Below are 23,694 nucleotides of genomic sequence, written 5' to 3' on the forward strand. Positions count from 1 at the left end.
ACCAAAGGTTTCTGTTCTGAAAGTACACTAAGAAATTCTAGTAGTCTAGGAGAAAAATGAGGAGGATCTGAAATAAGCCAATGGCTATGAGTATGGGCAGAAGTTAGCAGACTTGAGAGAGATGGAGACAAATCATCAAGGTTTGGTTGTTAGTTGGATATTGGGGAGATGGAGTTGCTGAAGACAGGAAATGGGGTAGATGGTAGTCACAGCACTGGGGAGCCCAGAAAGGGAGGTTTGGGAGTTATGTGTAGAGGGGACACATGGGGTTTGATTTCAGTTTTAAACATGTTGAGTTTGGGGTGCCTGTGAAAATTACAAGTGGAAATGTTTATCAACTTAATTGAGAAAGTCAAATATATGGGTCTGGACCTCTGGAGATAGTTGTCAATATTATGAATGTAATTAAAGGATATTTAAATGCCTAATGGGTGAAATCAGCCAGGGCGCATTTATAGAGTGAACAGAGATGACTCAGGACTGAACACTGAGGAAACACTGGCAATTAAGGAACAGGAAGAAGACGAACAATTCTAAAGGAGATCAAGAAGTAGACAGAGATGTAGGGAAATACTGAGCATGTCATGTCCTTTTCTTTGGAAGCCCAAAGGAAAGAGTGGTTTTTAAAATTCTTTATTTTAGACATGGTCTGGCTCTGTCATCCAGGCTGGAGTGCAGTGGCACAGTCTCAGCTCACTTCAACCTCCAGCTCCCGGGCTCAAGCAATCCTCCCATCTCAGTCTCCTAAGTAGCTGGGTCTCTAGGCATGCACCATCACACCCAGCTAATTTTTGTATTGTTTGTAGAGATGGGGTCTTTCCATGTTGCCCAGGCTAGTCTCAACCTCTGGGCTCAAGCAGTTCTCCCACCTCGGCCTCCCAAAGTACTGGGATTATAGGCATGAGCCACTAGGCCTGGCTAGAAAGAGTGATTCAAGAATGTCACTAGTGAAAAGTGCTCAGTAGCTGTCACACAAGGTACTGTCTGAAAACCATCCACTTGATTGAGCCACATGGAGGTCCTGGGCCTTGGAGAGGGCAGAATCTACTTCATGAGAGGTTTCTGAATGTGGAGAGAGTGAGAGAATAGACAGGTTGAAATGTCTGTTTGTGAAAGAGAGGAAAGGGGTGGTAGCTAGTTGGATCAAGAAAGAGGTGAAGATATTTTTGTTTCTTTTTATGATCAGAGAGACTTGAAGCTTGTTTAAACACTAGTGGGAGAAAGGCAGTAGAGAGGGAACAGTTTCTTCAGGGAGTGAAGTCCCTAAACGGGGAGTGATGGGCCCTAGAGACAGGAGGGGAAGCCATGCTGGGCTTCAGATACAGGAGACTCAGAAGCGGGGAATGTAAACATTGAGGGATTTGGGACGTTTTAGGACCTGAGAGTGTTGGTAGATTGGGGTGGTGGAAAGAGAGGAATGGTGGCTCCTCTCAGTGTTCAGAGATTTTTAAATGGCATTTTTGACCCTGAAAATAGCTTCAGATAAAAAAGTGGATAGCTGTGCTGTATAGATCAGTGGGAGTTGGGGAGGAGGTGCTGCACCTGCAAGCGAGATCTCATTGCATTTGAACTCTAGTCTGAGCCAGGTTGTTGATGTGCTCAGCATCGGACTCTCAGGTTTCCTTAGGATTGAATCACTAATTGCCATGAAGCAGGGTCTGACCACAGTCAGCATCTCTTACTATTCAGCATTCAGAGAAAAGCCTAAAGGCATCTTTCTATTCTATATTTCACTGAAAACATTTTCCGCACCCCCATCATGTCTTCTTACTAATATAACCCTATCGGGATGTGTGCAAGATCTGATTTTGTCTAATGCTAACCATTTTTCACTTCATCTAAAGCCCTGGACTTGTAGTAATTAATTACTGCTTGAAAGCTGAGAGGTGAGGTGGCCCTGTTTCCTTTTACAGCCTGAGGGAGGGAAGAGGGTGGAGAATGCAATGAATTCTTCCTCTTCTCCACCTCTGGCCCTTCCTTCCACCTCAGACCACATTGTCTTGGGAGACTGAATTTCTTAGAGTGCCTTAGTGAAGATGAAGGTGAAAGGAATACCCAGGAATGGTGAAAATAAATAGAATTTAAGAATAAGTCCACCATCTCCACCATCCCTGCTCCCTCCCCAACCTACAGTGCTAGCCCCCATGGGAATGTGCTGGCTCTTGGTCTGAGTCCCTCCTGCCTTCTGTGGGACAGTTGTGGTGAGTGAGGATTAAAAGAGATCTTGCCCTGGTCTCCTGTTTTGGCACAGTGTAGGCTGCACCCTGCTTCCAGCTGTTGAGACAAGTACAAAGGACAAGAGTAGGGGTTAGGGCCAGGAGGGAAAGAATGTAACTCAATCTTTGTAGCCGAAATCCCTACCACAGCCTGGTCTGGGAAATGATCTCCACTGTGTACCAGTAGTTCTTGGCACTCTCCCATATCGCCACTCAGCTCTGCCTGTCATGGAGGGTAGAGGGGAGGTTTCACCTGGAATGAGTGTTAGGGCACCATTTCTCCCTCACAGTGGGGGAGTAAATTCTACAGAGTAGTCTAGTTCCTCAGGATGGCACAGTGCCCCCTCTTAAGTACGTGGCGTCGGAGATCAGACAGTGGAAAGTCAGGTGAATTTCTTGCCATGTGGTGTCTCATTTTCCTTATTGGTAAACTGGGCCTTGAGTCTCTGATGAGTGATGGGTAGAACATGCTGGAGGATCCTTTTGTCGGTGGGCTTTAAGAAATGAGCCGGCTAGGCACAGGCCAAGAGCACTGGGCAAACAACCAGATTTTGGGCAGAAGACGGAGGTTCTGCTGCTCAGAGTGAACCTGCAGTTGGTTCCCCCTCGGCAGGACTGGTGTAATAATACTCGCCTCACAGGCTTGTCATGAGGATGCAATTAGATAATGCATGTGAAAGTACTTGGCGCAGAGCTGAATCTCAATAGTGCTATTTTTGGATGTGTCCTAAACAGATGTGCTGTAAAGTAGCTGGAAGATGTGAAGGTCTGGTAGGCACTAGGCCATGTGGTCTTAATGCCATGGAGAATTATATTGCCTGTATGTTTCTTCCTCTTTATATTTGGATTATATTTGTGTTGTTACCAGAGCAGTTTTTCAGACCACTGTCTAAGGTGGAGACACTTCCATGGTCATTTATTTGATCTTGTAGAAATGAGGCTCTAGAGGCCATTTTTTTCTAGGCATGTATGGAAATGCCACCAGGTGGACCTAGACTTTGGTAAACCTCTCATAAGCATGGTTAATTGAGCTAATCATTTTAATTTACTCTGATTCACTTGTTTTTGGAATGCTTATATGTTTATACCTCCATTGAAACTCAAGCATAAAGCTAATGCAGGAACAGAAAATCAAATACTGCATGTTCTCACTTATAAGTGGGAGCTAAATGATGAGGACTTAGGAACACCAAGAAGGAAACAGCGGACACTGGGGTCTACTTGAGGGTGGAGGATGGGAGGAGGGAGAGGAACAGAAAAGATAACTATTGGGTACTGGGCTTAGTACCTGGGTGATGAAATAATCTGTAGAACAAACCCTTGTGACATGAGTTTACCTACATAATTAATAAACCTTCACATGTACCCCCAAACCTAAAATAAAAGTTAAAAAAAAAAACCTTAAGCATAATTGTTAACATATATGTATCTTAAAATAGTATTCTGTTAAAGACTATCACTCCCCTTGTGGTTAGGGAGGGGTTGTCAATCATTATATATTGTATATTTTCTTAATGGATTTTTCTATTTTAATCCCAGAAAGTCACTGGGGGAGAGCGCTTGGGCTAGTGGAGATTGAGGAGGGTTTTGTAGGAGTTGTGGTCTGGCAGGGCCTGAGAGAGTGTGTGGGTTTCTCTAGACCAGGCTATTCCCCTCTCCGGGCTACTTTCATTCTTCTTTTGTTCCTGTTTAGGGCTGGCATTAGAGCAGACAGGCATTGGTGCGCCCCACTGCGCTCACCATGATGGAGGGGTAGAAACATTTTCTAGGAAATCAGCCCATCAGGATTACAGTAAGCAAGAAACAGATTAATGCAAAAAGTCTTCCATGAACAAAGTATCAGAATTTAAAACAAAGACAGGATCAGTAACTGTGCTGAGCCCAGCCATATTGGAGCCTGAGGCAAAAAGAAAAATCAATACTGAAATACTGATCCTGTCTTTATTTAAAAATTTGAAATTTGTGGCTGGGCACGGTGGCTCATGCCTATAATCCTAGCACTTTGAGAGGCTGAGGTGGGTGGATCACCTGAGGTCAAGAGTTCGAGACCAGCCTGGCCAATGTAGCAAAACCCCGTCTCTACTAAAATTACAAAAATTAGCCTGACGTGTTGGCACGTGCCTGTAATCCCAGCTACTTGGGAGGCTGAGGCAGGAGAATCGCCTGAATCCGTGGGCGGAGGTTGCAGTGAGCTGAGATCACGCCACTGTACTCCAACCTGGGCAACAAGAGTGAAACTCTGTCTCAAAAAAAAAAAAAAAAATTGAAATTTGTTTATTTTGGATTTTATTTGCCCTAATTTCAATTTTTTAAAAATATTGCAGTAAAATAGTATTTATCTGGACTACTAAGTTTTTTCGTCACCTTTCTAAATTTTGTGCCCCTAGCAAGTGCCTCATTCCTCTTACCCTAGTCCTGGCCCTGGTTTTACACCAGAGACAAAGGAAGTTTTCCCCTCACATAATTCGGTTCATTGGTTGGTGCTAGTGTGCTTCGGGTCCTTCTTGGAGGGTCGCCTTCTTAACAAGCCTCAAGTTTAGAGGACAGCTTTTTCTAAAAACAAACAACCAAAAATGTATTTTTATAGAAAAAAAAGATAATATATGGTCATTATAGGAAATACATCATCATCCTCAGGTAACTCAGTCTTAGAAGTTGTTTGTTTTGTTTCAGTCACAGGATTTTGTTGTGTGTGGTTTTTTTTTTTTAGTCTTCTTGCTATATATATATATATATATATTTTTTTTTTTTTTTCTTTTTTGTAAAGACAGAATTTTGCCCTGTCACCCAGGCTGGAGTGCACTGGCACAATGATAGTTCAATGTATAAACTATGTATGTATCATAGTTTAGTGTATGATCACTGGGCTCAAGTGATCCTCCTGTTTCAGCCTCCCAAGTAGCTGGGACCAGAAGTATGCACCACCAGCTATTTTGTTTGTTTTTGTAGAGATGAGGTCTTGCTATGTTGCCCAGCTGGTCTTTAACTCCAGGCCTCAGGAAATCCTCTCGCCTCAGCCTCCAGAAGGGCTGGGATTATGGGCATAAGCCACCATGCCCGTTGTGTACGTTTAATATTCAATATTTTACTAGCTATAGAATGTTCTTTTGTATCAACAGACTTTTTTTTTTAAACCAAATCTCTCTCTCTCGTTATTATTATTATTATTATTATTTTAAATGATGGACTCTTGCTTTGTTGCCCAGGCTGGAGTGCAGTGGCTATTCGCAGGCAGGATCATTGTGCACTGTAGCCTTGAACTCCCTGACTCCAGTGATCCTCCTGCCTCAGCCTCCCAAGTAGCTGGGACTACAGGCACACACCACCATGCCCAGCCCCAATCTCTCTCTCTCTCTCTTTTGTTTTTTTTTTGAGAGGGAGTCTCACTCTGTCACCTAGTCTGAAGTGCAGTGGTATGATCTTGGCTCACTGCAGCTTCCGCCTCCCAGATTAAAGCAATTCTCCTGCCTCAGCCTCCCAAGTAGCTGGGATTACAGGTGTGCACCCCTACACCCAGCTAATTTTTGTATTTTTAGTAGAAATGGGGTTTTACCATGTTGGCCAGGCTTGTCTCCAACTCCTACTCCTGACCTCAAGTGATCTACCCACCTCAGCCTCCCAAAGTGCTTGGGATTACAGGCCTGAACTACCATGCCTGGCTCTAATCTCTTTTCATTGGGCATTTAAGTGACTTCTATTTTTTATGTTTATAGTTTTTTTGTTTTGACTTTTTTTTTTTTTTTTGAGATGGAGTCTTGCTCTGTCGCCCCGGCTGGAGTGCAGTGGCATGATCTCAGCTCACTGCTCTACCCTCCAGGTTCAGGTAATTCTCCTGCCTCAGCCTCCCAAGCAGCTGAGATTACAGGCACCAGCAACCATACCCAGCTAATTTTTGTATTGTTAGTAGAGACAGGGTTTCACCATGTTGGCCAGGCTGGTCTCGAACTCCTGACCTCAAGTGATCTGCCTGCCTCGGCTTCCCAAAGTGCTGGGATTACAGGTGTGAGCCACTGCGCCCGGCCTGTCTTAACTATTTTTGTACATACTTTGTGGATATTTCACGTTATTTCCTTAAGATGGATTCCTAGAAGTGGAATTTGGGGGTTGAAAGATCTTTTGGGCTTTTATACATATTGCCACATTGCTTTCCAGGCAGATACCAGCCAACATTCTGCCAGAGGTCTTTCTGCCTCACTGAGACTGCTTGCTTATGGATTACTCAGCTCTCATTCCTTTCCCTCTTCTCAACATTTTTTGACACGTAGCCTTACCAGTAGCGTTAGATACTTGGGTGGAATGGTCCTTGTCTTCCTTCCAGGTCAGGTGGGATCCCCTGTTCTTCTTCAGAGCTACTTCTCCTCCTTGTTTTGGCATAAATCTGGTCTAAACCCTGTGACATTTTGGTTTGTCCTGGTGCCCTGTCGTGGCTTCTGAGTGAATGAGCCCTTTCCTAATTAAGCTTCAGATAGTTTTTCCTTAGGCTTCTGACTGCTCTGCACTGACCTTGTGGCCTCTCTCTTCAACCCTTTGTTGAGGCCCCCGAGACTCTGGTTATTGGAAGACCAACCAACCTTCCTCCCCAACCCACATTCTGTCTCTGTTCTGTTTTGCCTGGTACTCATTTGTTATCAATCTAGTTGATGAGTTTATACTCATTTGGTTTTTAGGTTGTTAATGCTAGGTCTCTGCTTCAGGGAAGCTGGGTTTCTTTCTGTTTTATTTGGAGCCTGAGTCAAGTCTGATCTCAGCTTTGCCCAAGAGGGCTGAGTTGGCCGTCCCTGGAACTTACTGCATCGCTGGAGCTTCCACTGAGAGCCAGAAACTGACTCCTCAGTTTTGTTTCTCTTCCTATTACCCAGCTTTCACTTCCTTGGAGTCACTAGGTTCACTAGATTTCTGTTTACCTGGGGGAATGTCTCGACCTCTCAGGTCTTTTGGAAGCACAGTGAGAGGACGACACAGAGACCAACGCCTGGGCAGATTCTCTCCTGTGCAGACAGCATTTTCACACAGCCAGGACTGGGGTGAGCCACTCGCCTCAAGTGCAGAATTTAAGGGGGCACTCAAAACTCAGTAATCAAGATAAAGAGTATTTGTATGCTTTTTTTTTAAAGACAGAGTTTCATTCTTGTTGCCCAGGCTGGAGTGCAATGGCACAATCTCGGCTCACTGCAACCTCTGCCACCCGGGTTCAAGTGATTCTTCTGCCTCAGCCTCACAAGTAGCTGGGATTACAGTTGTGTGCCACACCTGGCTGATTTTTGTATTTTTAGTAGAGACGGGTTTCTCCATGTTGGCCAGGCTGGTCTTGAACTCCTGACCTCAGGTGATCTGCCCACCTCAGCCTCCTAAAGTGCTGGGATTGCAGGTGTGAGCCACCATGCCTGGCCTCAGTTTTTTAAAAATAAAAATTAATGCAAACAACCATGGTGAACAAAATGTTAGAATTTAAAATAAAGACAGGATCAGTAACAGTGCTGTGCCCAGCCACCCCGCAGCCCAAGACCAAGAAAAAAATCAATAATTCTGAGTCTGTCCTTTTGTGCTCAGGGCAAGTGCCTCACTCCCCTCACCCTAGTCCTGACCCTGGTTTCACACCAAAGGCGGAGTAAGTTTTCCCCGATGTAATTCGGTTTATCAGTTGGTGCTGGCATGCTCCTGGTCCTTATTGGAAACTTACCTTCTTCACAGGCCTTGCCAGGTTTGTCTGTGGCTGGGCTTTTATTTCATCTGATATGAAAGACTCCAGCCTATGTGTTTCCTCCCAGTTGAGGGCTTAGTCCTTTTCTCTCTGATTGCTGTCTGATAATCCCAGGTGAAAACCATCTTCGCAGATGAGTGCTGTGAGTGGTGGAGATCTTGGCTCCTGTCCTCCCTAACACTGATCCGTCAACTCAAGAAAGGTAACAATGCAAGCCGTGTACCCCTGTCCACTTCTCTGTGTCTGTCCTTTCCCAAACAGGTATTTGACCATTTTTCCTCCTTGGTCTTTGTACACTAATGCAAGTACCGTTTTAATGTAAATCTAGTCCTTATCTTAAAAATTCTAACTCATCAAGTGTAATTTTTTGTGTTATATTTTAATACTCTGTTCTGGGTAGTTTCTATTAAAGCCTGTAATTGTTCAAATTATTGAAACTCGCATTATTGAGCTCATACGTTCTACAGACATATTAGTGCAAGGTTATGTAGAGTCATTGGGTGTAAGGAACAGAAATTTAATTCAAATTTTAAAATTAAGTAAGAAGGAATGTATTGGATAAATACAAGGGAACCTCCCAGAACCCAACAGCAGGAAGTGAAGCTAGATTTTGTGGGTATTGGAAGTTACCAGGTGGCTCTTCTGTCCGCCTCTCTGTCTCTCTCTCTGGAACACACATGGCTGACATTAGCAGCCATCATCCTAGTCTACATGCTTGTGTAGCACCATTTGATTACGGTTCCTGGGTCGTCACTTCGGATTCTCAAGGGAGAATGCACTCCAGGTGTCCACTCCTGGTCCAGTTAGCTGTGAGAGGGAAAGGGGGTCACTTGATATAATGCATCTCTAATCATTATTTTAGCATAGGGTGAAGAGTATGGTAAACTAGGCTTGTTTTTCCTATAGTAAATAAAAATAAAATCCTTGCCCTGTGAGAGAATATAGTCCTAGCGAGAAAGACTGGAATGCATATAAGTGGGATATAATCAGAGTAAAAGAAATCAGGGTGGGCATGGGGGTGGGCATTCTGTTGGGTGAAAGTTCACGGAGAAGTCCTGGTTTGATCTACACCTAGACTTAGAGCTATGAGTTTACCAGTTAAAGAGGGGATGGGCATTCCAATACAGAGTACATACAGAAAAGCACAGAGGCATCAGAGAACACTGGCCAGGCACTCTCAGGAGTTCACTGTGGGTTCCAGACTATGATGGGCCTTATACATCATATTAAGAGACTTAATCTTGTAGATGATCAAGAGCTAGAGGAGAGTTATAAGTAGTGAAACAACATGATTGGATGTGCTATTAATTTACCAAACATCTATTAATCATCTACCATGGGCTAAGCACTGTATTAGCGCTGAGGATTCCAAGATAAACAAGAAGCTCTCCTTGCCAGTTTTATTTCTTCGGTGACTCGTTTTTCAGGTGCCCTACCTAGAGAACAGTCTAGAATGTTGTTTTTATGGGTTCACAGTATTCAAAATCCTTACACTGGTAGAAATAACAAGTATCATTTCTAAGGCAGAAAAGAGAATGGTTCCCTCTTTGCCTTGTCTGTCTAATGGAGAGATTAACACATCCAAGGTAATCACAATACGTTTTGAATACATTATGATAAGTGCAATGAAATAGAGCTTCAGGCCACATGTATGGTAATCTGAAAATTCGGGTGACTGGCAGGGACAGGGAGGACTTTGCAAAAGAGGTATTATTTTAACAATTGTAAACTCATTTTATCAAGCAGAAGACTGAGACAGGATATTCCAGGCAGAGGGAACAGCATGTGTGAACCTCCTGAGAATAAAGCAGCAGAAAGGTTAAAGTTCTGAAAGTTTGTTGGGTTGGGAGGAGCAGAGGTGGGGAAGAGGGAGTATTGAAAGATGAGGCTGAGTGAGGAGAGGGCAGTATTCAAATTATAAAGGGACTGGGACTGTTTTACATTTTTGGTGGGAGTATACAATGGTACAGTCACATTGGGAAAAGGTCTGTCACTTTCTTATAAAATTAAATATATACCTATCCAGTGGCCCAGCACTTCTCCTCTTAGGTATTTACCCCAGAGAAATAAAAACATGGCACAAAAAGACTTGTACAAGAGTGCTCTTAGAGCTCTCTTTATAAGAGCCCCAGTCTGAAATAGCCCATGTGTCCATCTGTAAGGGAGAGGACAGACAGATTTATTCAACCAGTGAAATACTAGTCAGCCATGAAAATTAACAAACTACGAATACATTCAACAATATAAACGTTTATGATGAGTAAAATATCCTTATACAAAAAAGTACATACCATATAAGTCTATTTTTATGAAGTTCTAAAGTAGGCTAAACTAATAATACATGAAAACAGTCAGAACAGTGGTTGCCTGTGGGAGGATTTGGGTGGAATGGTCTGGAAAGGGGCCTGAGGGACTTTCTGTGAGATGGAAAGGTTTTATATTTTGATGGGGATTAGGGTTACATGAGTGTATTCACTTACCAGAACTCATCCAATAACACACTGAAGATTTGTACATTTCACTGTAAATAAATTTTATTTACCCTTATCCCCAAAAAGAACTATGAGCCCTGAACACTAAAGATATGTATGCTGAAGTATTTAGGGTGAAGTGCACTAAGGTTTGCAACTGACTTGGAAATGCATCAAAAATGAGATGAGTTGATGTTTGGATAGATGGATGATAAACAGTTGATAAAAGAAGTGTAGCAAAATGTTAACACTTGTAGATTCTACAAGTTGTGGGTGTATGGATGTTTGCAGTTTGATCTTTTCAACTTTACTGTATGTTTGAAATGTTTCATAATGAAATGGGGAAACATATAAAGGCTCTTATATTCTGCTGCATTAAGGAATTTGGGCTTTTCTCTGGCTCAAAGGGACTAATGAACGCTTTTAAGAGGAGTTATTCCATAGGAGTTTTACAAAGAGACTGGAGGCACGGAAACTTATGACTCTATTTTAGTTTTTCAGTAAGAAAACAGGAAGGCCTGAGCTAAGGGGCATCAGGGGCACAGTAGAAGGGATGGATTCTGGGTTTGGGGATAGAGTTCTTAAGACTCAGTGAAATCAACTTGGCAATGGTGGGAGTTGGGTTGGGGAGGATATTGTGAGCTGGTGCCCAGTCCTGATTGAAGGACCACAACCTAGGGGCTGATGGATGACAGTAGTGTGGTCAGATAGCCTGAATGTCAGAGGAAAGTCTTTAACACGAAGTTAAGTCAGAATGCTCTGTAACTAATGACTGGGAGCTAAGAAAATGACAGCCTGCTTTCCAGCATGAGAGCCCATCTTTCAGAACATGGGAGAGTCAGGGCAAAATAGGATGACCTGGAAAAAGTGGTTGTGTCTGGAGACCAGTTGATGAAACCTAAAGAGTTGAAAACAAACCCGGGCAACATAGTAGGATCCTGTCTCTACAAAAAATTTAAAAATTAGTTGGATGTGGTGGCATGCACCTGTAGTCTCAGCTACTTGGGAGGCTGAGCTGAGAGGATCACTTAAGCCTGAGAGTTCAAGGCTTCAGTGAGCCATGATTGCACCACTGCACTCCAGCCTGGGTAACAGAGCGAGACCCTGTCTCAAAAAAAAAAAAAAAAAGGTTGAAAACATTTATGTACCTTTGATGCCAGTGCGCATTCCGTAACTTGGCTACTAAACTCACATCATTACACTAGAAAGTGCTCAGGATTCACAGTTACTTAACCCGATCTTTCTACAAAAGCAGTAAGTGTGGAAAACTATGTAAGCTTTGAAGCATGAAGTTGAACTGGAATGTTCTCGAATTAACATTTGGGAACTGAGAGAATGTCAGCCAGAACTTCAGCTTTGCTGAATCTCCCATTCTCTTTTGGAGAATGTAGTCCACTAACATATGGTGTCCTGGTTGAAATGATCAGAGCCACAGCTTGAAGGTCTGTAGCATGGGTGGGGACTGACACATCTGAGCACCGATGCTGCTCCCTCCGGCTGACCTCTGCTGCTCTGTTTGCTCATCACTTACTAGAGATTGTGGCCCTGGTGGATTAGAGGGATGAGCACAATTTATGCCAAGAGGCTCTCCACTCCTTTAGGCAAGGGATGCTTCAGGATTGAGCATGGGGGTGTTTGATTTCTTTTCCCTCTCAACTGAAGCGTTTTGATTTCCAGCACAAGTATTATTTTTGAAAGAAGCAATAGTGTGTAGGACAAGTGTTTATTATTGTGACAGCACAGAGATTTCTGTGAAGCTCCCCTTAAAGTTCCACCTTGAGCACTTGCCCTGGCCCAGGGTTCAGTCGGTCCTGTCTCACACTGCTCAGTTATGCCAGGCCGAGCAGTGCAGGGTTTTTCCACCTTTTCACCAAGAGGATGTTCTCTTAATATACATCCCTTCTAGCCCATACTGGACTCTGACCGTCTGAAGATCTGGGACTGTGTAATGTTTTTGTTGTTGCTGTCATTGTAGTTTTGTTGGTTTTTTAAAATTTTTTATTGGTATCCTTTATGGTACTCGGCAAACACATTGCATAACAAACACTTGAGAACCTGCTGTGGAGCAGCCACTGTGCTGGGTGGCAGAGATGCCACAGTGAATCAGTCATCGTCCCTGCCCTTGTGCAGTTTAGAGTGTACAGGGGAAGAAGGCATGCAACCAGGAATTACCCTACAAGTATTAAATTATATTCATAGTATGTCCTGGAGAGAAAGTAGAGGGTGCTGTGTATACCAAAGAACTTAATCATATGGGAGTGAGGGCCAGGGACCGTCAGGAAAGGCTTAGCTAAGGAAGTAACGTTTAGCCTGAAATTTGAAGGATGATTACTAGGATTGGCTCAGGCCAAGAATGAGGTGAAAGGGCCAAAGGGAGAAGCATGTGCAAAGATCCTTAGGCAGATTGGAGCATAAGCAATGCTGCAGAAGAAGGAAGGCTCTTGTGGCTGGAACCGAGTGAGCACTGGAAGGTGGAGGTGTATGAGCTAGTTTGGAGAGAGACCACATCACTCCGGGCCTTGTAGGCCTTGGTCAGTATTTGGAGTTTTATTCTAAGAGGGGTGAGAAGCCATTGCGAAGTTTCAAATGATATTCAGTTTCTGATGTCTTTCAGCGAATCTCTCGACATTTGCCAGAGAGCTAACTCTGTGGCAGCAGTATAAGGCAAAGGTAGGGGCGGGTAGCTTGTGGAAAGGCCCTTTCTTGGTCAGCCTTAGCTGATAGCCCAGGCCCAGTGTACTATGGTTCTAGGTGTAGTAATCAACAAGAACCAACTTGTATGTGAACCAACTTGATTTCTTAAACTCTTCCCTTTTGTTCCAGGCAAGTCTTTTTCCTGGAAAATTGTTTTGAGGGGAGAAGGAAGACTTGCCAAACCCCTAAGAAGAACCTCCTGAGCTGGAGATCCTCCCCAATCAATCATTACAGTCCTGGAGAGGAAGAACCAATAGCCAGGCCAGTGTGCCATGTTCAGCCTGGGCTGTGGCCTCGATTGGGTTCTGTTGATGTTTCTGTAGCACCTCCACCACCACCACCGTTTGCCAGTCTCTGATTTTGTGCCCACAGCTTGAGTGGGGAGAGAGGGAGTTGAAAACCTCAAGTCATTCCCCATCTGGGTGTTCTGTCTGCCTGGGGAAAGGACTGCTTTGACATGTTCCCCAGAAGGAGCTGGCACATGGTGATTTTTAATTTGAGGCAAGTGAGGAGAGATTGACATTAAAAAACAAACCCCAGGCCCCCACTGAAATCAGTGTTGACACATGCTTTGCATTGACCTTTTCTCCTGGAAAAAGCTTTGCTGTGCTCCTTGCCATCTGTTCTAGAGTTTTGAAAACTTTTGTTCCTTCCGAAGCTTTTGGCAAAGTTGTCTTCGATGTGAGTAAGTTGTGGATGGGTGTTGATCAGCCTCTTGGGGGTCATTCCTTGTGGGAGCTCACAGGTGCTGTGGATAGAGCACCCAGGTTCTCACCGTGGAGAGGACACTCTCCCACTGAATAGTGCACCTGAACTCTCACCATGGAGAGGACACTCTGCCACCTGAATAGTGCACCCAGGTTCTTACCAGGGAGAGGATACTCTGTCACCTGAACAGCACCCAAGATCTCACCATGGAGAGGACACTCTCCCACCTGATTAGCTAGACAGGCAGAGTTGTGGGCAGTCCCTCTTTCCTTTCACGGTGCCATTTCTCTTCTCCCTTCCTTGGGAGTGGAGGTGTTCCTGCATGATCTGCTGCTACAGGAAGGGGACAGCAGCTTGAGAGGGGACACCAGGAGTTGGTACTCCTGCAGTCTAGCCCTGGTCCTGCCACTAGGTGGCAGTACTAAGGAGAATGCTTAGGCTTTTCTCTGTGTCTTAGTTTCCCAGTTGGTCAAGTGGAGGTTGTAGTACATGACCTGCTGACTTCACAGGCCCTTATAAAGATGGAAGCAGGGCTCTCTGGTTCAGTCCTAGCTTAGAAATATGTTTTCATTAAACTGCACAAGGTTTAAGAGATTTTTAAAAGTTTGTTGCCTGATTTTTAAATCAGGAGCTCTCACCTAAAAATCCAGCTGTTTTTAGAAATCAAAAGGCTTGACAACTCTTAGCCCACGCTCCTTCGTGACAGTGACTGGCTGGCATTGAGGAGTGGCTGGCCCATGAGCAGGGGAATGAACTTTCTCAGGGCCACTGGCCCCACTCCTCCCTGTGATCTTCCTGACAGTGAGTCTGTGTCATCACACAGCCTCCATACGTTTTGTTACAGCTGGACTGTTTCACTGCTTTGTGTGATCTCCCTGGCCTCTTCAGGCATTTGGGTTTGTGCTCTTGATCTCAAGAAGATATTCCAGATGTAGGATTTTGTGATAAGTAATGTGTCATACAAATACAAAGTGATTTTTACAGGGAGGTGGCGGTGGAAGGGAAAGGCGGGAACACCTTCTTTCACCATGTTGGTTAGGCTGGTCTCAAACTCCCGACCTCAGGTGATCCACCCGCCTTGGCCTCCCAAAATGCTGGGATTACAGGCATGAGCCACCACGCCCAGCCTAATTTAGTCTTAATTTCTGCCCATGAGGAAATGAAGGCCGGAGAGATCCAGCAACTTGTTCAGTGTTCATGTACGTCTCCTGGATGAAACCCACCTTAACTGAGTTATCTGTCTGATTCCTTAGAAAAGCTTTAGAAGACTATTATTTTATGCTTGTTTTCTGCATTAAGTGAGCAGCATCTGTTGAGTTTCACCTTGTTTTAAAAGAGAAACCAAGAGTTTGTAGGGCAGAAAATTGGAAAACAAAGAGCAGACAATGGGCCTGGGTGCGTTTTTTCTTCATTTGGTATCCTCCAGCTCTTTTGGCTTGTGTCATCTTTCCTTCTCAGACAAGTGGACTCCATTCCCAAAAGTGTATATAGGACTTATGTTAGGAAGCGCAGTTTCCTTTTACCTGCAAGATATAAACAGTTGGCAATTTCAGTGCCTAGAATATAGGCCCGATTTTAAAATATCCAGCAAACCTCTTTGGCAGCAAACCCAGAATTCCTGTCTCAGCACCATGATGGGCTTCTTTGTCTCATATTCCTGGTCTAATCATTCTCATTGTCCGCCCAGCTGTTTGCCATCACTTCTCAGATAATCACTTTGGTATTTTTCTCCTCTTCCTGCTCACCTTAACTTCCCCTCCCTCACTTTTCCTTGCAAAGTGGAAGTCACTGGTGTCCTGATTCATTCAGAACAGCCCCTGGGACTTGGCACCCTCTAGCATGATTCAGTATTTGAATACAGAGCCAGGAGATATACTGCTTGCTTCTTCTTCCAAAGCCCCATTGCTGAATTGAATATTATAGTGAGGCTCCCAAGGAGGGTGTTTAAATCTTTTACTTTATTTATTTTTCTAGAGACAGAGAGAGTCTCGCTGTGTTGCTCAGGCTGGAGTGCAGTGGTGCCATCATAGTTCACTGCAGCCTCAACCTCCTGGGCCCAAGCAATCCTCCTGCTTCAGCCTCCCGAGTACCTAGGACTACAGGCATGCACCAGTGTACCTGGCTAATTTGTCTTTGTTTGTTTGTTTGTTTTGTTTTGTTTTTGAGATGGAGTCTCGCTCTGTCGCCCAGGCTGGAGTGCAGTGGTACGATCTCAGCTCACTGCAACGTCCTCCTCCCAGATTCAAGCAATTCTCCTGCCTCAGGCTCCCGAGTAGCTGGGACTACAGGCGCATGCCACCATGCCTGGCTAATTTTTGTATTTTTAGTAGAGACAGAGTTTCACCATGTTGGCCAGGATGGTCTTGATCTTCTGACCTCATGATCCGCCCACCTCGACCTTGCAAAATGCTGGGATTATAGGCATGAGCCACCATGCTTGGCCTGTCCTTGTTTTTTAAAAGTTTGAAGACCATGATCTCATGTTGATATCAGAACTAAAAGAGATTTTAGAATTTATGTAATACCCTCCTCTGTGTATTACAAATTCTCACTCACTGTCTTCTCCCTGCAGAGAACTAGGCACTTCTGTCATCTTTGCTTATTTAGCAGGTAGAAGTCTAAGTTATCTCAGTAATTTCATTGGTGACTCCATGATCCTGTGCTTATTAAAATCTTTTATCAGGAAAGTGATGGGAAGCAGCTAATCCTAGGAGTTTAAAATGTTGAAGGATCTATAGGGAAGTGCAAATTAAAACCACAACAAGATGTCACTACACATCCACTAGAATAGCTAAAATGAAAAATACAATACCAAGTGTTGATAAGGATGTGGAACAATTGGAATTCTCGTATGTGGCTGCTGGGAGTGTAAAATAGCACAACCACTGTGGAGTACTGCTTGGCAGTTTCTTATATATAAAGGGAAATAGTCACTTGCCATATGACCCAACAATTCCATTCCTGGGTATATACCTAAGAGAAATAATTATCTATGTCCATAAAAAGGACTTCTGTATGAATGTTTAATTCATAATAGCCAAAAGCTAGAAACAATTCACATGTCCTTCAACAGGTGAATGAATAAACTAATTGTGTAATATGTATACAGTGGACTACTAGTTGACCAAAAAAACGAAAACTACTGATACATGTAACAATGAAGATGTATCTCAGAAATGTTATGCTGCGTGAAAGAAGCCAGACCATAGGAGCATATACTATAGGATTCCATTTATTCTAGAGCAAGCAAAACTATAGGGATGGAAAGCAGATCCAAAGTTACTTAATACATGGGATGGTGAGGGAGGGTAGGGGAGATTGTCTACAAAGGTACCTGAAGAACTATCTGCAGTGATGGATTGGCTGTCACCATAGCCACTCGTGTGAGTATATACAGTTGCGAAAACTCATCGAACTGTACACTTAAAATGGGTGCATTGTATTATATGTGAAGTTGATATAAAAATAAAAATTTCTGAAGATGAGGGATCTTATCTGAACTGTACCACCAACTAGCTCTATGCGTTATTGCGAAAGGAACTTAATCTTTCTGCATGTCTTCCCTGTTGGGAAAATGAGTATGATAGGTTGCTCGCCTACCTCATTCAGTCGTTGTGTGAATACAGATGAAATAATTTATTTTGAAATGCCTTTAAAATAAGTCGTATACACGTGCTGGGTGGGAGGAGTATTCCATAAACTCATCTTGAGGGAAGAAAGACAAGAACTGTGGTAATGAATGTCTGAGCTAATATTTATATATATGTTGGAATTCATTTGCAAATCATCTTTTTACTTTGTGGAACATGAGCTGTGTCACTTCCCCTCCTTGGTCTTGAGTAAAATGAAGGGGTTAGACTAGATCAGACGTAGAAAACTGGAGGCTCGGAGATTATCTAAAGCTTTTCAGATGTGTTTTCTTTAGCCCCTACACTATGGTGACCTGAACAGCATTAATTTAAAAGGTGACTTGTTGCCAGTCTTTAAATATGGAGATTTCACATACAATTTTGGGTTTCTAGTCATTTTTAGAAATTAGCAGATCTGACAAAACCAGGTCCACATTCCCACATGGCAACAATGATCTGGAGTTGCATGGTGGCCATCCTGTTACATGAGCCATCACATTAGTTTCCCATATTCTTTACCACTATCTGTGAGTAGCCTTCTCTGTCCTCTGTAGAAACCTTAAGTGGAGAGTTAGTTCATTATTGAATGCTCACTGTGTGTTAAACACTATTTTATGGCATGACAATCCAGAGGCAAACCAAACAGACAAAACCTCTAAACTCATGGTGAGCTATAAATAGCCATCCACATCTCCATCAACAATTAGGGGGAGAAAGTTAGACCAACAATGCTGTATATTTTAGGGAAAACGGGAGAAAACATGTTTTCTTGTGGACATAAAAAAAAAAAATCCTACGTATTTAATAGGCAAAGCATGTCTATGTCAAAATTACGCTGCCTACTTCACTTGCTTGCTTCACATAATAGATCATATCCTTTTTATCTTTTTGAATCAGTAGATTCATGGATGAGATTATCTGAGTGTTTCAAAAAATGTCAGTAGGCAGAGAGACTGACACAGGCTACTGAATGTTAAGATTTTCTTACCTCTGTCCAAACCATTAGGTTTTCCCGTTTAATCAGGATCTTGGGATGCAAATCAGACTGAAATAAACACCTCTATTGACAGTCTTCTCTGTTGACAGCCTCCTTCCATAATAGCCTGAACCCTCTTAAGCTCTGGCTGAGAATCTCATCACCCTGATCCGTGTGGCAGATGGGGCTGTGCACGAGAAGTGTCTTGAATGGCACTCTCTCCCTCTTCTAACCTCGTAGTTTACATCTCCATTTGGCCAACCACAGTGATAGTGACCAACATCTTTAGACTGACAAATCCTGTTAGGCGTGGATTTTGATCTCATGATTTAAATGCTTCTCATCTGCAGATAAGCCCCTTTATAGGCATAGATGCTTGACAGTGTGGCTTCATCTGTGTTAAGTAAAGTGATTCACTAATTTGCTTTTAGATTTATCATGGTCATAGGCTTTGAGAATCTGGGCTGGCTCTCGTCAGCCATTGTGCTTACTGGATTGTGTGGTAGGCGACTGACCCATTTCTTCAGTCTTGGCTGAGAAGGTCATCTTGCTACCTACAAAGAAAACTGCACTGCTCCCATCTGGTGGTAGTTATCTCGAACTGCAGCATCTGAAGGAATTGCCCTGTCCTTCAGCAGTGCCGGGCAGCACTGAAGTGTAGGAAATACCTATTCCCACCTTTTGTTTCACAACATTGTCAGCTGTTTCCATTTTACCTAAAGGGTATCACATGGTTTTTCTAGGAGAGTGAACCACTCCAGCTTCTGCCCATAACTAGCCATGGGACTTCTAAGCCTCACTTGTTTTGTCCATGCATAAAGCAAAACACTTGGACTTAATGCTCTCTAGGAGTGCTACTCTTGCAAAGTCTGTAGTTCTGTGATTTTGAAAAAATTTGAAATATCAATGAAATGAATCCTACTTATACTATTTACAAAACAATTATGAACATACATAGAAATTTTGCAATTTATGCTACTACTTTCCTCAGTTCTAATTAATTATAAGATAACATCATGGATTTAATAACTTTGGCAGGGAGTGGGGGGAAGAAAAGATAAATACCACTGCTTTAAATGCACATGTTTATTACAAGACATTCTGATACCCTTGAAAGCAAAATGTAAAAACCATGCATTTTAGAATTAAGAAATGTGTGTGTGAGAGAGAGAGAGAGAGAGAGGGAGAGAGAGAGAGATAAGACCTCTAAGTGTCAATGCTACTTTTGAAAATGGAAAATGTTATTGAGGTACAAAGATTAGAGAGATGACAGTTAAAATTAAAGATTGTATAGTAAATTTTAGTGTTTATTTGAATACTGAGGAATATTATAACAGGAAATGCACAAACATGCAGTCTCTGGTAAATCATTATCATAGTCCACATTTGGAACCGAAGCCCATTACATTATCTTTTTACAAAATTAGGTGTGTATTTTATGAAAACATTCAACAGTGCTTTATGATAAAGGCTCTTTATGGTTGCAAGTAACGAAAACCAACTCAAGCTAACTTGAAAAGAATAACTGTGTAAAGATGCAGCAGGAAATGCCATGGGCATCAACAGACAGGTACTAAAGTGCCGCTGAGCCTTGAGGGAATTCAAAGGGCATAATCAGGACCCAAGTCTTTATTTCTCAGAGGCCGAAGATCTCTATAATGGTTGTTTATTGATCTGTATCAATTTTGCATGTGGCTCCTAGCCCAGTACTACATCATAACCTCTATACAAATTCCCATACTGAAGACTTCCCTCTGTGTTCACCTCTATACAATTAGTGACCACCTCTGAGCAAGAATAGCATACTGATTTTTTTGCTGAACAGAGTCAATGGACAGGATATTCAAGCTAAATGATGACAACGTACAAGGCAGGCAGATGGACTGAGTGTGCAGTGTAACTGCTACTTATTCCAAAGTCTTCAACTTTGACAGTTTTGCCTCACTTTATCTAACTCCTCTCACCAATGGCATTGAACACCTCATATAGTGCTTTAGGAGTGAAGTTGAGGTTAGGGTTCTAAGAATTTGGGGATGCTGTGATGTGGTGTAACAAATTTAGAGCATTTGAGAATTTCTGTAGAGTTATATGCATTTCTTTTTTTTTTTTTTTTTTTTTGAGATAGGGTCTCTTACCCAGCCTGGAGTTCAGTGGCGCAGTCACGGCTCACTGCAGCCTCCGCTTCCCAGGCTCAAGCCATCCTTCCCCGCTCAGCCTCCCAAGTAGCTGGGACCACAGGTGCATGCCCACCATGCCTGGCTAATTTTTGTATTTTTTGTAAAGACAGGGTTTCGCCATGTTGCCAAGGGTGGTCTTGAACTCCTGAGCTCAAGCGATCTGCCTGCTTCAGCCTCCCAAAGTTCTGGGATTACAGGCATGAGCCACCACACCTGGCTTATATATTTCTATTAATGAATTGTGAACTGTCTTTTAGAGAAAGGTCAGTGTGGACATTAAAAAGTCTCCCCACTAATTGTGTCATACTTGCCTTGTGTATGCTATGTGGAATAGCACTTTCTTACCCATATCATGTATCTTCTCAATAGCCCAGGAGGCAGGGAGGGCAGAAGGAATCTTTAGGTCTGTTTTTAGGTTCAAATTGAGTGATAGGATGAGAAGAAAAAAAGAGGAGATTCTTGAAATTAATTGACAACTATTTAGCAATTAGTGAAATAATTTCCTAGCCTCTCTGGTATGAGGGAAAGTGTGCTCCACTTACGTCTTTAAAAATGTTTTTGGTTTGAATCACATCTCTTTGAGCCTCTGTATTCTTCAGCTGGTAATTGTGTAAAGGGGAAAATAACACAACTCACAGAATTGTGTTAAGAATTAAACAAAAGCATCAAAATACCCAAGACAAGGCTGGTGCAGTGGCTCCTGCTTGTAATCCCAGCACTGTGGAAGGCCATGGTGGGAGTCCAGGAGTTTGAGACCAGCCTGGGCAATATAGCAAAAGCACTTCTCTACAAGAAAGTACAAAAATTAGCCAGGAGTGGTGGTGTACACCTGTAATCCCAGCTACTCAGGAGGCTGAGGTGGGAGGATCGATTGAACCCAGGAGGTCAAGGCTGCAGTGAGCAGTGATCGTGCCACTTCATGCCAGGTTGGGCCACAGAGGGAAACTCTGTCTCAAAAAAAAAAAAAAAAAGTGTACATAGGATAGTAGTTGTAATGTAGTTGGGTTTTTTTTCGCCCATTTATCTGTTTGTTTGTAGGTTATTTGGAAAATAATTACTATTCTTTTGTTATGCTGAGATAGGTGTTTGGAAACAATTTCTCTGACTCTTGCCATCCCCTCCCACAAGTAATATCTCCGAGTTCTGAGAATCTAAGAATGTGTTCTACAACAGGCTAGCCCTAAAGGCTGGCTGGCAGTGGCATCAGTACCATTAGCAGTGACAGCGGCAACCTCCAGCCACCACAGTCATCTGACTGACTTTTTGAACATTGACTCAAAAGAGCTTGTGTGTGTTTCTCTCACAGGTGGATTTGCTATTGTATTTCTGGTGAGGACAAGCAATGGGATGAAATGTGCCTTGAAACGCATGTTTGTCAACAATGAGCATGATCTCCAGGTGTGCAAGAGAGAAATCCAGATAATGGTAAGGCTGCCCCTTGGACTTGGGACTGTTTAAAATGGAGGCAGAGGTTGTACTCTCTCATAAGAAAGTCAAACGGGGTTTGTTCCCTTCCCTGAGGTGGTACAGAAGCCTCTGGACAAAATGGGACTGAACAGCCATGTGATATAGGACACCACCCTTGCCTTGGTCACTCTCAGCTGGAGGGTGGAGGAGAAAGGAGCATATTGAGAGAACTGACCAGTTTTAGGTCAGAAAAATCATTTTGGGCATTGGGAAAATCTTACTTAACAACATGGTTCCCACAAATTAACTGTGATATTTAATCCAGAAAGCCTAACTTTCCAATGAGCCTCTTCTTCTGGTCTTGTCTCTCTCTCTCTCTGCTACCAGTCCCCAGTCTCAGTTCAACCATCCTGAGCTCTTCAAAATCCTGTGAACATATCCTTATACAACTTAATATTTTTACATGTAGTTCTTTTTACCTGGAATGCTTTCCCCCTTTTCTGGCCTGGAAACCTAGACCAAAACCTAGAAACCTCATATATACTCTATGAATCTATTTATAGAAGTCCAAGAACAGGCAACATCATCTATGGAGATAGAAATCAGAACATGGTTATTCAGGGGCGGGAAGTTGACTAGAAAGGGGTATACGGGGACTTTCTAGGCCATGGAAATGTTCTGTGTGTTGTTTTAGATAGTGGTTACACATATGTGTCAAAACTCAATTGAACACCTTAAAATCTGCACATTTTATTACGTTAATTAGACTTCAATTCTTAAAACTTACTCATTTTTCAAGATGCAGATTTATATGTTTAAAGAAAGAGTCCCTATGTGTTAGATATACATGCTGAAATATATATGGAGGAAATAATATAAAGTCCTTAGAACAATGAGTGGGTTTAGAAGATAAATAAGATTGGTCAAGAGTTGATGGTGATCGAAGCAGAATTATTTTATGGGAATTTGTTAGAGTAGCATCTTTCTTTTACCTCTGTTTGACATTATACATAATATTATACCTGATAAGTAATATAATAATAATATGTAATAGTATACGCACATTATACATAAGAAACTTTGAATATATAGTCTTTTATTCCTTTGTGCTTCCACAGTGCTTTTGTTTTATACCAATTATTTGCTTAACATGTTATGTTGTAAGCAGTTCTGCTATCAGGGAGTAAGTTATTTAAAATCAGAAATTGTATGCTCCAACACACTGCTTGACATGAAGTAAATGCTTAATAAACTTTGGAAGAAATTCATATTAGAATGATGATAGTAGCAGATACATATGTTCACCTAGAGATGATGATTCCTTTTATGCCCTGGATTTTAATGCTTTTTAAATAGCAAAAAGGGATCCAAAAATGGAGAGCGTGGCATTGTAGGTATCCCACCAGGCTCCGCTTGCCCCTGTTCACCGTAAGTGGCCTTTTCAGTGGCTGCTTAGAATAACTAGTTAGGCTGTAGTTGGACTACTGAAAGTACTCAGAATGTTAGACAGCCTGGCACTACTTTAGATTTTAGAAAGCCAAAACTATGTGGGAAGGAACTGTCAGCACTGCACGACACACCAGCCAACTCCCAAGGGCCATATACATACAGTCAAGACCACGTGGGCCTGTCTGTAAGGCACCAATGCCTTCCACTCCACTGCACATAGCTCCGGATTCCTGTTCTTGCTGTATCTTCCGTCACACACGCAGTGG

The 23,694-nt window shown here is 42.8% G+C and overlaps 1 protein-coding gene across 27 annotated transcripts in view; it reads left to right on the top strand.

Moving 5' to 3' along the window:
• AAK1 (AP2 associated kinase 1) overlaps positions 1-23,694 on the top strand; it is a 179,260-nt gene that overhangs the window by 62,020 nt on the left and 93,546 nt on the right. For all 27 annotated transcript variants that reach the window (XM_045369157.3, XM_045369165.3, XM_045369162.3 and 24 more), the window contains exon 3: positions 21,879-21,997. In XM_045369157.3, the coding sequence (XP_045225092.2) occupies positions 21,879-21,997 (119 nt within the window). The remainder of the gene's footprint in view (positions 1-21,878; positions 21,998-23,694) is intronic.

This window comes from Macaca fascicularis, chromosome 13 (genome assembly GCF_037993035.2).
Source record: "Macaca fascicularis isolate 582-1 chromosome 13, T2T-MFA8v1.1".
NCBI classification, from domain to species: domain Eukaryota; kingdom Metazoa; phylum Chordata; class Mammalia; order Primates; family Cercopithecidae; genus Macaca; species Macaca fascicularis.